This window comes from Rhinatrema bivittatum, chromosome 1, assembly GCF_901001135.1.
Source record: "Rhinatrema bivittatum chromosome 1, aRhiBiv1.1, whole genome shotgun sequence".
In the NCBI taxonomy this organism is placed as follows: domain Eukaryota; kingdom Metazoa; phylum Chordata; class Amphibia; order Gymnophiona; family Rhinatrematidae; genus Rhinatrema; species Rhinatrema bivittatum.
Genome location: NC_042615.1, coordinates 789506226 through 789521445, shown reverse-complemented (window position 1 = coordinate 789521445; position 15220 = coordinate 789506226). Strand labels below are relative to the sequence as shown.

At 47.9% G+C, this 15220-nt stretch overlaps 1 protein-coding gene across 2 annotated transcripts in view; it reads right to left on the bottom strand.

Moving 5' to 3' along the window:
• The window catches only part of PSTPIP2 (proline-serine-threonine phosphatase interacting protein 2), a 179472-nt gene that overhangs the window by 69863 nt on the left and 94389 nt on the right, over positions 1-15220 (bottom strand). For both annotated transcript variants that reach the window (XM_029580853.1, XM_029580844.1), the window contains exons 4-5: positions 11464-11498; positions 9108-9214 (exon numbers count right to left, since the gene is read on the bottom strand). In XM_029580853.1, the coding sequence (XP_029436713.1) occupies positions 9108-9214; positions 11464-11498 (142 nt within the window). The remainder of the gene's footprint in view (positions 1-9107; positions 9215-11463; positions 11499-15220) is intronic.

Below are 15220 nucleotides of genomic sequence, written 5' to 3'. Positions count from 1 at the left end.
TTACGCCATTTATTTTCTTTTTGTCTCAGGGAAAGCTTGAGTTTTTGTAGTGGTCATTAACCAGGGTTGTCTTCTGGCGGCATTATGTTTAGGTTTTTTTGTTGCCAGTGGGCAGAGTTTATTAGCTGCCGATTCTGTGATGTTGGACCATGAGTGGAGAGCCGTGTTGGGAGTGGAGATGTCTATGTGGGGGGAGTTCTAGGACAAGGTGTTCGTGAAGTTCATCGGATGAACATAGGTTTCTGTAAGTAAATTGAGGTTGAAGATCGTGTTTGATGTTAGATTGTGCCAGCGAAAAAGTGGTAGAAATTAAAGCATGGTCTGACCAGGGGACTAATTTGCATATGGGGGGTGCTGAGTTCGAGATGCCTGAGTTTACAAAAATGAGATCTAAAGTGTGACCTGCTCTGTGAGTAGGGTTGTTGATTATCTGCTTGAATCCCATGGCGGTCATTGCATTTAGGAAAGTTTCACAGTTTGTAGATGGAGCGGGGTCGTCAACATGTAAGTTGAAGTCTCCCAAAATGATGGCTGGAACCGCAAGATTTAGGTTAGTAGCTATTATTTCTAGAATGGGGGAGGCGTCTGATTCCAGAAGTCCCGGAGGGGCGTAGACTAGAATGATTTGTAGCCGGTCTGATTTGAAAAATCCGGCTTCAATTTTTGAGGGAGAGTGAATTGGGAATTGAGTAAGTCTCAGCTCTTTTTTGGCTGCAAGGAGAATACCGCCACCCTTTCTTTTCTGTCTGGGAATAGAGAAGAAATCATGGGATTCCGTTGGAAGTTGGTTTATTAGTGCGGTGTCCGTCTGTTTAAGCCATGTTTCCGTAATTGTGCAGAGGTCGGGTTTGGTGTCCAGTAGAAGGTCATTAAGTATTAGTGTTTTTTTGGTAAGGGATTGAGCGTTGAATAAAATCAGAGAGAAAAGAGCTAGGCCTAGTGTCTGTGTAAGGGTGGAAATCATGATAGGAATGAGTGATTTATAGGTAGTTGGCCGTGAAAACACTGATGGGTTTCTAATGAGAAATGACCTTTGTTGGAGAATTGGAATAGGGAGACCAGTATGCATTGAGGCTTGGAAGGGTGGGCGCTGGATGCTTGCTGGAGTGGAAGGATGAGCGCTGGATGTGTGTTGGAGTGGAGGGATGAGCGCTGGATGATTTCTGGAGTGGAAGGATGAGCGCTGGGTGGAAGGATGAGCGCTGGATGATTGCTGGAGTGGAAGGGTGAGCGCTGGATGATTGCTGGAGTGGAAGGGTGAGCGCTGGATGATTGCTGGAGTGGAAGGATGAGCGCTGGGTGGAAGGATGAGCGCTGGATGATTGCTGGAGTGGAAGGATGAGCGCTGGATGATTGCTGGAGTGGAAGGGTGAGCGCTGGATGATTGCTGGAGTGGAAGGGTGAGCGCTGGATGATTGCTGGAGTGGAAGGATGAGCGCTGGGTGGAAGGGTGAGCGCTGGATGATTGCTGGAGTGGAAGGATGAGCGCTGGATGATTGCTGGAGTGGAAGGATGAGCGCTGGATGATTGCTGGAGTGGAAGGGTGAGCGCTGGGTGGAAGGATGAGCGCTGGATGATTGCTGGAGTGGAAGGGTGAGCGCTGGGTGGAAGGATGAGCGCTGGATGATTGCTGGAGTGGAAGGGTGAGCGCTGGATGATTGCTGGAGTGGAAGGGTGAGCGCTGGATGATTGCTGGAGTGGAAGGATGAGCGCAGGGTGGTTGACTGTCTGGTATAGGTGTGCTAGGCTTTGGAAGGTGTGGCGAGGCTGAGTATTAATGGAAAGGGTTATTCTTGTAGTCTAACCCTGACCTCACCTCACCGGAGTCTCACAAAGGGGCTCACTAAGGGGCAGGCCCCTTAAGTCGTGCCCCTTCGGACGCGCGACGCCCGGCGTGCGACGCTGGAAGGGTGTGCCGAGATTTAAAGTCCTTTTTTGGCGCCCTCTGATAGGCCTAGTGCCTCCGGGGGGCGCGGCTGACTCACCGCGTGTGTCCTGCGATTTCCTGCGCTTCCATCTGGTCTTAGGTAGGGATTTTTTTGTTTTCCCTTTTAGTTCTTAGCTGTTCTGGTTTCCTCCTCTGTGCGGCTCACGTGATCGTGAGCGGGCTCAAGCCCCGATTGGGCTTAGGGAGCCCCGGCAGAGGAGGAGGAGGAGGAGGCGAAAGGCGTCCGAAGCCAGGAGCGGTGCGGGCACGTATTATTCAACCAATGTTAATAGATTACGATACATTGTAATTGTTGGTGTCTGTTTGGAAAATAATAAATTAAAAAAAAGATTTAAAAATTCACTTCAGGACTCTGGGAGAGAGGGTAAAGCAGATAGATGCACAGGTGGTATTCTCCTCAATCCTCCCAGTTAAGGATAAAGGCCCAGGCAGGGAATCTTGCATTCTGGAGATAAATGAATGGCTGTGTAAATGGTGTTGACATGAGCATTTTGGCTTCCTGGATCAAGAGATGATATTTCAAGGATTGCTGAGCAGAGTTGGGATCCACTTGTCGAAGAAAGGGTACAGAGTCCTTCAACACAGAATGGCAAACCTACTGAGGAGGGCTTTAAACTAGAATCATCGGAAATGAGTAACCAAAAACCCTAAGGTAAGTAAAACATTAAATACTCACATAGAAATGGGAAATATGGAAAAAAGGCAATATTTGGAAAGCTATGAACACTAATGCTCATAGTATAAGGAATAAAAATCCAGATATAGAGGCAGTTATAGAAGAAGCTGATTTAGATATTGTGGCTGTCACAGAGACCTGGTGCATGGAAAACTATGACTGGGATATAGTTATACCTATCTACAATCTATTCAGGAAGGTCCTGGTAGGAAGGAAAGAAGAAGGAGTGGCATTATATATAAAGAACAGAATTAAAGCAACAGCATTACTGGGCTTACAAGGTAAGGAGGAGGCACTGTGAGTTAATCTGGAAAAAAGGAATGGAACACTTATTTATGTTGGTGTAATGTAGACAGAGGAGATGGATAGAGAATAATAGAGGATATTCACAGGATTGCTGTGAAAGGGGAGATGCTGCTGCTAGGTGATTTTAATCTTCCAGATGCCGATTGGTACATCCCAACTGCAGTATCCTCTACAAGCAGGGAGATCCTGGATTCTCTGCAAGAAGAACAGTTCTGTCAACTGGTAACGGAATCCACATGGGAGGGAAGGATATTGGATCTGGTGCTTGTCAACGGGGACAATATTTCTGACATTGTAGTGGATGGGATAGCGTTGGTGTAACTCTCAGAAGACTCTTGTCCAATATATTAGAAACTGGTTCTCAGGAGTTTTCTTCCCGTTCATAGTTCTTCCATGAGAGGAGGTATGCAATCCTCTTGCCCCTCCGATGGGAATCCAATACTTAAACTTCTTATATAGTGTCCCCGTCGACAGGTTCATCTTGAGATTCGGGTAGTGCCCTAGAGGGCACTACTGGTTTGAGGAGTGATACATGGAAGACATTCTGAATTTTTTATGTCAGTGGTAATCTTAGTTGATCGGTAACTGGTCCCAGTTGCCGGAGTGTAGGAAAAGGTCTGATGTAGCGCGGGGCCAGGTGTCATAAATGTAAATGCCGTGTGCTTAACCAGACCTTCTCTCCAATTTTGAACTGAGGAGCTGGTCTCCTATGGGCATCTGCAGTCGTTTTAGCTCGATCGGCGGTTCTTCCAATCAAGCGTTTGGTCTATTCCCATAGTCCATGCAATTTCTGGGTGGAAAGGTGAGCTGCTGGTGAAGGCACCATCACAGGCAGTGGTAGTGGAGACAGAGGCTGCTTTCCATAGAGCAGCTGAAATGGAGAGGATCCGGTGGCTGCGATGATATGGGAATTGTGAAAATGTTCGACCCATGGCAGGAGGGAGGACCAGTTATCCTGGCACTCGTTAACGTATGAGCGAAGGAAGGTTTTGAGAGTGTGATTGGTATGCTCTCCTTGTATATTCCCTTGCGGGTGACAGGCTATGGTGTAATCAAGCATAATGCCGAGTTTCCTGTAGAGAGAGTGCCAATAGCATGCATTAAACTGAACTCTTCTGTCAGACAGAATATGCTTGGGTAAGCCATGCAGATAAAAGACATGGAGGGTGAAGAGCCGTGCCAGTTCTGGTGCAGAAGGAAGCCCCAGTAGAGGAACAAAGTGTGCATCTTAGAGAATTGGTCTACCACCACCCAAATCATGGTGGTGCCATTAGAGAGTGGAAGGTCCATAATGAAATCCCTGAGCAGGTGAGTCCAGGGTTCCCTGGGATCTGACAATGACTGGATCAGCCCCCAGGATCAGCCAAACAGTGCTTTTTGCTATGCACAGGTATGACATGAGTCAATGTGGGCCTTGATATCCTGCTTCATCTTCGCCCACCAACGGTGTCGCTGAAGCAGCTCAAGGATTCGTGCCTGTCACATGTGAGTCTTGGGCCCATCTTAACACTTTCTCATGGAGTTTGGAGGGTACAACCGTCCTTCCTGGAGGGACGGTCACCGTAGTTGGCAGGATCGATGATGAGTCTTGGAATTTCAGGAACATCCTATGTCTGGAAGGTATGAGAGAGGACATCTGCTCTCAGATTTTGGAGAGCAGGTCGGTACCTCAGATCAAAATTAAAGCGGTCAAAGAACAGGGCCCATCAGGCTTGTCTTGCATTGAGCTGCTGGGCTTGGTGCAAGTGTTTGAAGTTTTTGTGATCTGTGTATGTTGCAATTCGATGTTGAGCTGCCTCGAGTAGGTGACACCATTCCTCAAGGGCTAGTTTGACAGCAAGAAGCTCTTGGTCTCCGATACTATAATTACATTCTCCTGGGGAGAATGTTTAGCCAGAGGATTCCCTCTGGTGAGTACTGGCTAAGGACAGCCCCTATGCCCAGCGATGAGGCATCGACCTCCAGCACAAAAGGCCATGTAAGATCCGTATGTCACAGGCATGGCTCATTATTTAAGGCATTGTTTAACTTCCGAAAGGCCTCTAAAGCTTCAAGTGGCCAGTCTTTGGTGTTGGCACCCTTGCAGGTAAGAGTAGTGAGTGGTGCTGCCATGGAGGAGTAATTTGGGATAAATTGATGATAATTCGCAAATCCCAAGAATCTCTGTAGCACTCAGAGCCCTTTGGGGCGAGGATTGTCTCTGATGGCCTTTACTTTGGCAGGATACATGCAGAATCCATCTCTAGACATTATTTACCCCAAGAACGGGAGGTTCCTTTTGCTCAAAAAGACACTTTTCCAACTTGGCATACAGGGTTGTTCTCTCACAGTTGTCGGAGAATGGAGGTAGGATTAAATGGTCAGTTTTCTATTTGAGAAATAGTGGAGTACCTCAGGGTCCTGCATTGTTAACATATTAAAAGGGGGCAATGAGTGAGGTGATCAGATCTGCAGAGGACCCAAAATTATTCATAGGTTTTTAAACAACAGCAGATTGTGAGGAACTGCAGAATGACCCTGTGGGACTAGGAGAGTGGGTACCTAAATAGCAGATGAAATGTGGACAAGAGCAAAGGGATGCACATAGAGACAAATATTTTCATTGGTAGCATACAGTGAATTACATTCAGGTATAGTATTTCCCTATCACCAGAGGGCTTCGCAATCTAAGTGTGCAGGAAGTTTTTATTTATGTATGATGTATCTACTAATACCGGTATAAAAAAAAGCTCCAAATAAATAAATAAATAAATTAATTAATTAATATACTTTTTCAGATAATTGTCAGAAGTGAAAACTGAACATGATCCAGGGCTCCATGAAAACATCTGATCCGCCTTATCTGAATTAATTTACTGGAACAGTTACGAATGCTTCCTAGCAATACAATCTGAGTTACATTTGTTCACACACACACACACCCCTGTCTTTTTCAGTTTATGTTGACACAGATCCCTAGAGCTTTTGTTCTTCAAGAACAGAAATCCCATCTGCCCATGCTGTTTCCAACAGTGAACAAATACAATTGCTTCCGTGCCGATTCGGCTGTACGGCAGGCAGCAAAAGCCACAGATACTTTGGGGAAGTACAGCCTGCAAGCAGCACAAGGAAGGAAAGACTGAATTTTGCAAGCTGTCATTTTTTGGCTCTTAGCACTGTGTGTTCACACCTTTTTTTTTTAAACAGATCGCCTGCGTTGAATGCTTTTGCAGATCAGACCGGAGGACATTCCATGCTGTGCACACAGGAAATAACAGAACAAGAACAGATGCAAGTAATCGTTTTTAGCAATTAGGGGAAAAAAACGTTTCCTATTGGTAAAGAAACAACGTTTACTTCTCGACAGAGTCACAGTTCTTTTACTAAGGCTCCCTGCAGGGGGCCACGACAGTGTTTCTCTCTTTTTCAGATAATCCTTGGCCCAAAGATGGAAACAGACTTCCTCACTGCGCCTGCATTTGTGGGTGGCTCATAAATGAATACATCATTAGCCTTGCAGATGTAGCAATATTCATTTTCAAAATGATGCAATGTGTTACTATTTATTAAATTAGCAATTCCAGTAGGCTTTGACATGCGTTCATTCGGATTTTTCTATCAACTCATAAGAATTGCCGTGCTGGATCAGACTTACCAGTGCTCAAGCCTGAGCCAACAAAAGCAACCAGGAGAGCAGATGACAGCCTCAACATCCCAGAGGCCAGCTGGCTGCCAGCTGACCTTCCCCCACCTCCTTGCTGATTCTGAGGCCCTGGCTTTAGCTTCACACTCTCAAGATTTTTTTTCTTAAAATAACTTTAACAAGGAAGCAAAGACAGGATCCAAATACAGAGAGAGAGAGAGGAGGGGTTGTCTCAAGAGGAGAAAACTCCAGAGAGGGGATCCTAGCTCAAAGGATCTGTTCCTGAGCTAACCTACTACTCTCTGAGCTCAAACTGGCTTTTGACTGCCGAACTAGGGAGCCAAACTGTTGCCCTAGGAACTGAATCCTGCTCAAACAGGGGAAACAGCCAAGACTTTTGCCCTAAGAGCAGAGCAACGAATTCACTCTTATCAGCTGAGACCATAGGCCGAAGCCTGGGAGCTGGGGATCCTGCTGCACCAGTCAAGTATGTGCAACCATCTGCTCAAGACAGAGAATACCGGCAATTTCTGGAGTATACCATCCTCCATACCAGTGAGAATGTCACTGAAAAAGTTTTTCTCCTTTGTCTCCATCTGCTGGTCGGATGGTTATAAACCCACCCGGTGGGACTGATCTAGCAGGGTAAGGAAGGGGCAAATAAAGGAAGCTGGAAAAATGAACAGAAGACCAAAAAATGAGAAAAAGTTTGAAAACAGAAGGAATGAAGAGGTAGAAAGAAGACTGATAAAAGAAGAAAAAAAGCAGAGGCAAGACAAATCAAACCATAGTCACAAAAAGTTTAGAATATGGCAGTTTGGCAGAGATTGCCTGTTTGCATGCCATGCACTACCTAGTTCAGCTCATCTCATCTTTGGCTCCTAGAGTCGTCACTTGTTGACCAGGATCCCCCAATTCTAGAGCACAGGTGTAGAGCAGGCAAGAAAGAAGAAGAGCAGGAGATGCTCAGCTCAGCTAGGCTCGCCTACCACTTCCATTTCTATATGTCCGGCTGAGTCCGCCCTGGTTTTAGCTCATGGTACACATGAATCTGCCATTCTCTCTTTCCTAAGACAAACAGCACTACAAAACCATGCAGGCAATCAAAGAGGGGGCGGGGAGGGGGAGCAGGAATGGCTCAGCCAGTTCTTAACTTTCACCTAGGCATCCGAGTTTTTAACTTGTGAAACGTCCTTGCTCCATCTCGTGTCATCGGGAAATTCTATCTTTAAAGTGTCCTTGCACTGCTAAAAGTCCCGCTATACCATATGCTCAGCCAGCCGGCCAGCATCGTTCTCTCTCTCTTACCCTCTCTCCAGTTACTGTTCAGCTGAAATAGGTGGTGAGATTCTCGCTGGGCTGCCCATTGTCTGCTGCTATCATGAACAGGGGAAAGAAAGCTCACGAGGTGGGGGGGGGGGGACACACAGCACGGTAACTGAGAAGCCAAAAACAATCCAAGCTGGCCCAGAACAATGAGCAGATCCTACAAAGCAGGGGTGTGCAGGGAACCCCCCCCCCCGGGGGACTCGCTTTTCACAAAGCCACCCATTCACTCGGTTCTCAGAAACCACTCGCTGCCCACGTTCCCGTGCACGGTGCGCCGCTTCTTCGTCAGCGCCTAGGCTACCAGGTGGGGTCTGAAGTCTGCTGGAGGACTTTCCGTCACCTGCACAAATATCGCCGCCACACTCCCATCCTCAAACACACAAAGCGGGTGAGTGCAAGAGCTGTTCCGCAACAGAGCTCTCTCCTGGGACTGCCGAACCATTTCCCTGCCGGGGCCTGAGCTGGATTTCAGCTGGTGAGCTAGAGGTAAAGAAGCTCTCTAACGCGTACGTTGCGTTTGAGCCGTCCGCTTCTTCAGCTGCAGCCTAGTGAGGGGGGGTGGGGGGATCATCTTCCCCATTCCTAAGGGGAAATCCTGCCTGCATGGCTGCCAGAAGGGGGCAGTCGAGACGGCCAGCTGCTTCATCAGAGGCGGGGACACCTACAGCCCCCCGACCACCACCTGGTTGTGCGAGGCACTGGTAAGCCCGGCAAAGTACCTACTTATTCCTGAATTTAAGCTGGTGGTCCTATCAATGTTGGTCCAGTCAAGCCATGCAAGAAAACTCATCCCCTCTTATACCTACTTAGGGCTCAATGTTGTAGCGCCTAAATCTTACATAAAGCTCCATCAATACCAGTGTCAGGATCATGTTACCTCGAGCCTTGATTCTCAATCACTCGGGGAATTTTCCCTTATTATAAAATAGACCCTCCCTCCCACTGTTCCTAGTCTGATGGCTGCTGCAATGGTCCTGAGGCTGGGGCTCCTTCTGGATCCCTTTATCATAGGTTTTAAATCTGGCTAAGCCAGCGTCACACTTAAGCAAGGAACACCACTCCCTCCCCTCCTCCCGCAGACCTGGGGAGCGGAAGACTCGATTCAGAAACTGAACCGGGGGAGCCTTCGCGTGGCGGCGTGCATCACTGCCTTCAAGCCCACCCGGTCATCCCCCAGCCTCCTTTTCAGGAAACTCAAGGTGTTTATTGGGTAAATGTTCTCTCACCTTTTTCCTGTGCAGTTTCTGTTTTTCCTTGAACTCCTCCATTTTTCTGGCCTCGTCTCGTAGGATCTGTGCCAGCTGGATATGACACTGTCCCACATTCTCTACCTCTGCAATTGAAAGAATACAGACATTTGCTAGTGTTCCCTGTTTGTACAGAGTTCTCTGTGTGCTAACGATGTCCCTATCCTACAGGCCGATACAGTACAATGCGCTCCGGCGGAGTGCACTGTTAACCCACGATTGGACACGCGTTTTCAACGCGCTAGCTTTACCCCTTATTCAGTAAGGGGTAATAGCACGTCGAAAACGCGCGTCCAACCCCCCCCCAACCTAATAGCACCCGCAACATGCAAATGGCCTTATTAGGAATTCCCGCGATTCAGTAAGTAAAATGTGCAGCCAAGCCGCACATTTTACTTTAAGAAATTAGCGCCTACCCAAAGGCTGGCATTAATTTCTGCCGGCGCCGGGGAAGTGCACAGAAAAGCAGTAAAAACTGCTTTTCTGTGCACCCTCCGACTTAATATCATGGCGATATTAAGTCAGAGGTCCCGAAAGTTAAAAAAAGTAAAGAAAAAAAGAAAAAAAAATTTGAAATAGGCCGGCGGCTGTCGGGTTGAAAACTGGACACTCAGTTTTGCCGGCGTCTGGTTTCCGAACACGAGGCTGTCAGCGGGCTTGAGAACTGACGCCAGCAAAATTGAGCATCGGCTGTCAAACCTGCTGTCAGCCACTGTTCCTGTCCGACAATAGCGCATCCCTAGTGCCTCCTTTTACCGCCGGCCCTAATTTAAATAAATGAAAGTACTGTATTGCGCGCAGAGGAGAGCGGGTGCTCGCCCGCTCTCCTGCAATTTTTACTGTTTCGGCCCGCTAGTAAGCTTACAGCTCATCAAATAAAGCATGAGACAGGGTGTGCATGGAGATCTGTTCCAGGAATCCTTTTGGTGTATTATGAGGCATGAGGTGGTCTAAGGCAGTGGTTCCCAATCCTGTCCTGGGACCCCCCCCCCCCCCCCAGCCAGTCGGGCTTTCAGGATATCCGCAATGAATATGCAAATTTTCTCTCATGCATATTCATTGTGGATATCCTGGAAACCCGACTGGCGGGGGGGGGGGGGGGGTCCCCAAGACAGGGTTGGGAACCACTGGTTTAGGGGTTAGAATAGTAGTCAGGAACCCAGATGAGCAGGTTCAAGTTCTGCCTCTGCCACCAATGCTCTTTGCAACCTTGGACAAGTCATTTTGTCTCTCATTGCCTCAGGAGCTCACTTGGATCCTACACTCTCTGGAGCAGGAACTCATTGTACCTGTAAGTCAGGGCATCCCAAACCTGTCCTGGGGACCCCACAGCCAGTTGGGATTTCAGGATATCCACAATAAATATGCATGAGATAAATTTGCATATACTACATGCAAATTTCTCTCATGCATATTCATTGTGAATATCCTGAAAGCCCGACTGGCTGTGGGGTCCCCAGGACAGGTTTGGGAAGCCCTGCTGAAAGGCATTTGTTGTAAAGTGTCCTGGATTTAGGGTTCTGTTTAAATGCTAAAACAACATCATGTACTCCCGGAGGGACTTATTGCCATTACAGTCTCAAAGAGGATATGGGCGGTGAAGGCCCAGGTCATCCTCTGCTAATCTTGGCAGCCAATCTGCACACAGGAATCAATGAACTGTGCAGCGTCACTGGACGAGCTTAAGGTAATAATGAACAATTTCAGATGCACGAGGCACTGCAATGGTACAATGCTGAATAGTTAGGATGGCGTGGGCTGAGCAACCAGGAGACACTTGACCCTAATGAATTAAGTCTTGTTTCACTTAAACCTCGCAAAGTCCATAGCTAATGACCTGATCCCGTATAAAACTGGCATATATCAGCCCATGGGCAACTGTGTGTGTGGAAGGGGGGGCGGGGGGGGGTCCATTTAGTATTTTTACCTCAAGGGTTTTAGTTTGGTATTTATTAAATGTACTAATTATAGGGATTTTGTTTTCTCATCTTGTATCCCAGTTTTCCTATCACTCATTTCCTTCTCTGTAACAAGAAGGTTCTCATTACAAGGATAAGGTTGCTAAAACAAATGATCCTATTCCCCCAGGTTTTCCCCTAGTGGCACAACCGTACAGGGAAGCAGAATGACCAATGGTCCTACATTTGGAAGGGCGATCACTTGTGTGGGTTAAACACTGACCACTTTGCCCTGCTCCTGCCCTGAAAAAAAAAGACTCTTCCATTCCAACGCATTCAACAGGGCTTCACCACATCTCTCTCCTCCTCACCGCAATGTCCCAAAACGCCTCACAGAATAATCTCACGCAAACTCTAGAGCATGAGAGAGTACTTACGCTGTTTGAAGGTGTCGAGAGCCCTCTTCAGTGTGCTAAGGAAAAACGTAGAGGGAAAAACATGATTAATGTTCATGTGAGCTTGAGAAAAGGTCTTCTCTGTGATTTTGGTTGTTTTTTTTTTTGTTGTTTTTTTTTTAACATCCCCCCCCCCACCACCACCAAATAAAAGTGCAGCCGGGATTGCCAAAGTCTGTTTCTGGACATTGGGCCAGTAGGAGTAAAACAATATTGGTCACTGTTCAGGGAACACTGAAGGGTAAGGGATCCCTAAGGGCTGGAGGATGGAAATGAAGAAAAGAGTGCATGGGGGTAACTTGCCGTGCAGCAGTTACTACCCTTATTCACTGTGGGGCGGATTTTCATACTCCGCGAATAGGCCTACTTTTGTTTGTGCTCCAGGCGCAAACAAAAGTACGCTGGATTTTAGTAGATACGCGCGGAGCCGCGCGTATCTGCTAAAAACCTGGATCGGCATGCGCGCGGCTATCGATTTTGTATAGCCGGTGCGCGCCGAGCCGCGCAGCCTACCCCCGTTCCCTCCGAGGCCGCTCCGAAATCGGAGCGGCCTCGGAGGGAACTTCCTTTTGCCCTCCCCTCACCTTCCCCTCCCTTCCCCTACCTAACCCACCCACCCGGCCCTGTCTAAGCCCCCCCCTTACCTTTGTTGGGGGATTTACGCCTCCCGGAGGGAGGCGTAAATCCCCGCGCGTCAGCGGGCCTCCTGCGCGCCGGGATGCGACCTGGGGGCGGGTCCGGAGGGCGCGGCCACGCCCCCGGGCCGCCCCGGGCCGTAGCCACGCCCCCGGAACGCTCCCAACACGCCCCGAAAACGCCGCGCTGTTCGGGCCCGCCCCCCGACACGCCCCCCCAACACGCCCCCTCCGAAAACCCCGGGACTTACGCGAGTCCCGGGGCTCTGCGCGCGCCGGTAGGCCTATGTAAAATAGGGTTACCGGCGAGCAGGGCTCTGAAAATCCGCCCCTAAGCCTTCATACTGTTGATGCAACTCCAACATTGCTCTCCGCTTCAACGGCAAGAAGTAACGGGGAATTGGATTCAGTCAGCAACCAACAAGGTCCCTGACTTTTGCCGTCTGGGAAACTGATAAGCAGGGGGGGGGGGGTGACCTGCACAGTGCAGCAGGTACCACCACAAGCTTGCTGGGCAGACCGGATGGACCACTGGTCCTTTTCTGCCCTCATTTCTAGGTTTCTATGACAACGACAAATCCACAGGTACCATCACACAGACAAACCTTTCTACAAGTTTGCAGCTTTCAAGATTTATCCCATAGTAAACACTGCAAACGTAGAACATCTTAAGATTTTCAGCCAGTGCTGCTTTACTGATGAAAAATGTCCTTTAAGCATCTCCTCAATTCAAACTTGTGAGTTATGCAGTCAGAAGCCAACTCTTGAATATTTCTGCCACTTATCCAGCTAAACTGTAGCACGATAACGTAGGGGCATTCCAGGGCAGAGTTAAGTTAGCCAGATAATTTATCCGGCTAACTCTGGTCGTGCCAAAAAGCAGTCCTAAAGTTAGCCATGGCTAACTTTGAGAAAGTTGGATATATTCAGTGGTGTGGTTGCACTCCAAAGTTAGCCGGATACGTTTATCTGGCTAGACAGCAGTTGAAAATGGGCCCCATTGTTAGCTTTCCTTACTGCCTCACTATGCTTACTGGCAATTTTCAAGTCATCCAAGATGATTACTCCTAGCTCTCTTTCCTGTTTGGTAGTTGCCAGTTCATGCTCTAGTTCAGGGGTCGGGAACCTTTTTGGCTGAGAGAGCCATGAACGCCACGTCTTGGGGGGGCATCAGGAGGGTGGGGGGTTTTGTTAAGATTTTTACTTTTTATTAAAGATTTGTCTGCGAGCCAGATGCAGCCATCAAAAGAGCCACATCTGGCTCACGAGCCATAGGTTCCTGACCCCTGCTCTAGTTAATAGAATTTTGGCCCCATATGAATGGTTTTCAAAAAGCACAACTTTTAATTCCTCCAGTTTTTCAAATCCCCTTTCATTTCTTCCAATCTCCCAGGGTGTCTCCCCAGTTACAGATGTATGTGTCGCTTCCAAACCTCGAGCCCCTCTGAAATGTCACCAACAAAAAATGTTGAAAAGGCCCTGCTCTAGGTTTGAGTCCTGAAATCCACCCCTGCTCCCTTTATCCTCATTACAGTGGTAAACCATTGACTACAGCTCTTGAGTTTTGTTGCTGAATCGGTTCCTTACCCAGTTAATAAATGGCTAGTTTGCTCACTGATCTTCTACGTGGATCAGCGTCAAAACCTTTGCTGATTTCCAGCCAGGTCACATCCTTTGCTCATCTCTGATCCACTACTTTGGCCACCTCATCAAGGTCCTCAAGCGAGTTTGTTTCATGAGATCTCTGCCTTGTGAAACCATGCAGTCTGCTTGTTTCCCCAGCACTAGCCTCTTTAAAACGGTTTCCGCAGATTTTCCGAGTGGCAGAGAACCAAGATGACAAAAACGGACTTGAATAACGAGCAATACTTTACTAGCAATCAAGATTCCGTGACTGGCAGCTGGAATATACCCTTGGCAGTGTGGCCCAAAATAACTGGGCAGACTGGACGAGCCAGCAGGTCACCTTCTGCTGTGTTACTGAAGTTAGACTGATAGGTGTGTAGCTAGCTGCCTCCACCCCTCTTTCTTTCCACAGTCTTTGGAGTGGAGCTACATCAACTCTTCTCCACTCCCTTGAAAAACCACCCCCAGAGCTGTGAGGGTTCAGCTGTCATTTCCTTCAGCTTTTTCACAGCTCTAGGTCCCATTGCCTTATCTAATCTCATCAATGAGTTTGTGATCATTTCACAATCCTTTTTTCCCCCCCTGGATCCTGCCTTGGGCATATCACTTTCCCCTTCTGTCTATAGAGAGACCTTCGTTTTCCATTTTCCGTTTTTATCAGGAATTTTTCAGTGCTTATTACAACAAGAACAAAAATGATGTCATTCCTCAATAACACCACTTTCTCCTTTTTAATCTTTACTGTTCCCCTTTGGATTATTCTCTCTGCCTTATTTAGTTATATTTTATTTGATTTTTATTCCGCTGTTCAGGCATTTCATCCAATGAAGGCTTTTCTTCTCTTCCTTATATTGAGTGCTTTGCTTCTCTAGCCTCCCCTTTGTTTCTTCCCGATACTTTTATGCGTCCTCATCCTCCTGTGGGTTGGTTTTTTTTTTTCTAAACGCTAGACTCAGAGAGATTTTAAAAGCGTTGCTCGTGCAAAAACGCCCACATACCCGCCCCATGTGGGCTGCGTGCGAGCAGCGCAGATTTTAAAAAGCCACGAAGCACGCGCAGACCTACCGCTGCGTGTGTCCAAAACTAAGAGGGCGGAAAAGGGGTGGGGACCAATGGTTACGCATGTAACTCCGTATTTTAAAAAACAGAAACTGCAGCATGTCGGCTCGTTCTCCGCATGACTTTACTGCTGCTCCAGATGAGGAGCGAGTCTGGAGATCGGGTTTTAGGGCCCAAAGGACAGGGTGAGGGGTCTGGGTCAAATGGCAGGCGTGCAGGATGAAGAACCAGAAGGGTCTGGAAGACCTCGATATTAACGGGGCAAACTGGTGGACTAACTGGAAAAGCTGGGTTGTCCCTTGCACAAGCATGTTTTTAAAATCCGTCTTTATATGTGTGTAAAAGTCAACAAAGACCTCTGGAAGACGCATGCTAGCTGTGCTCGAATAACCTGTCAAGATTAGGAGCATGCTTATGTG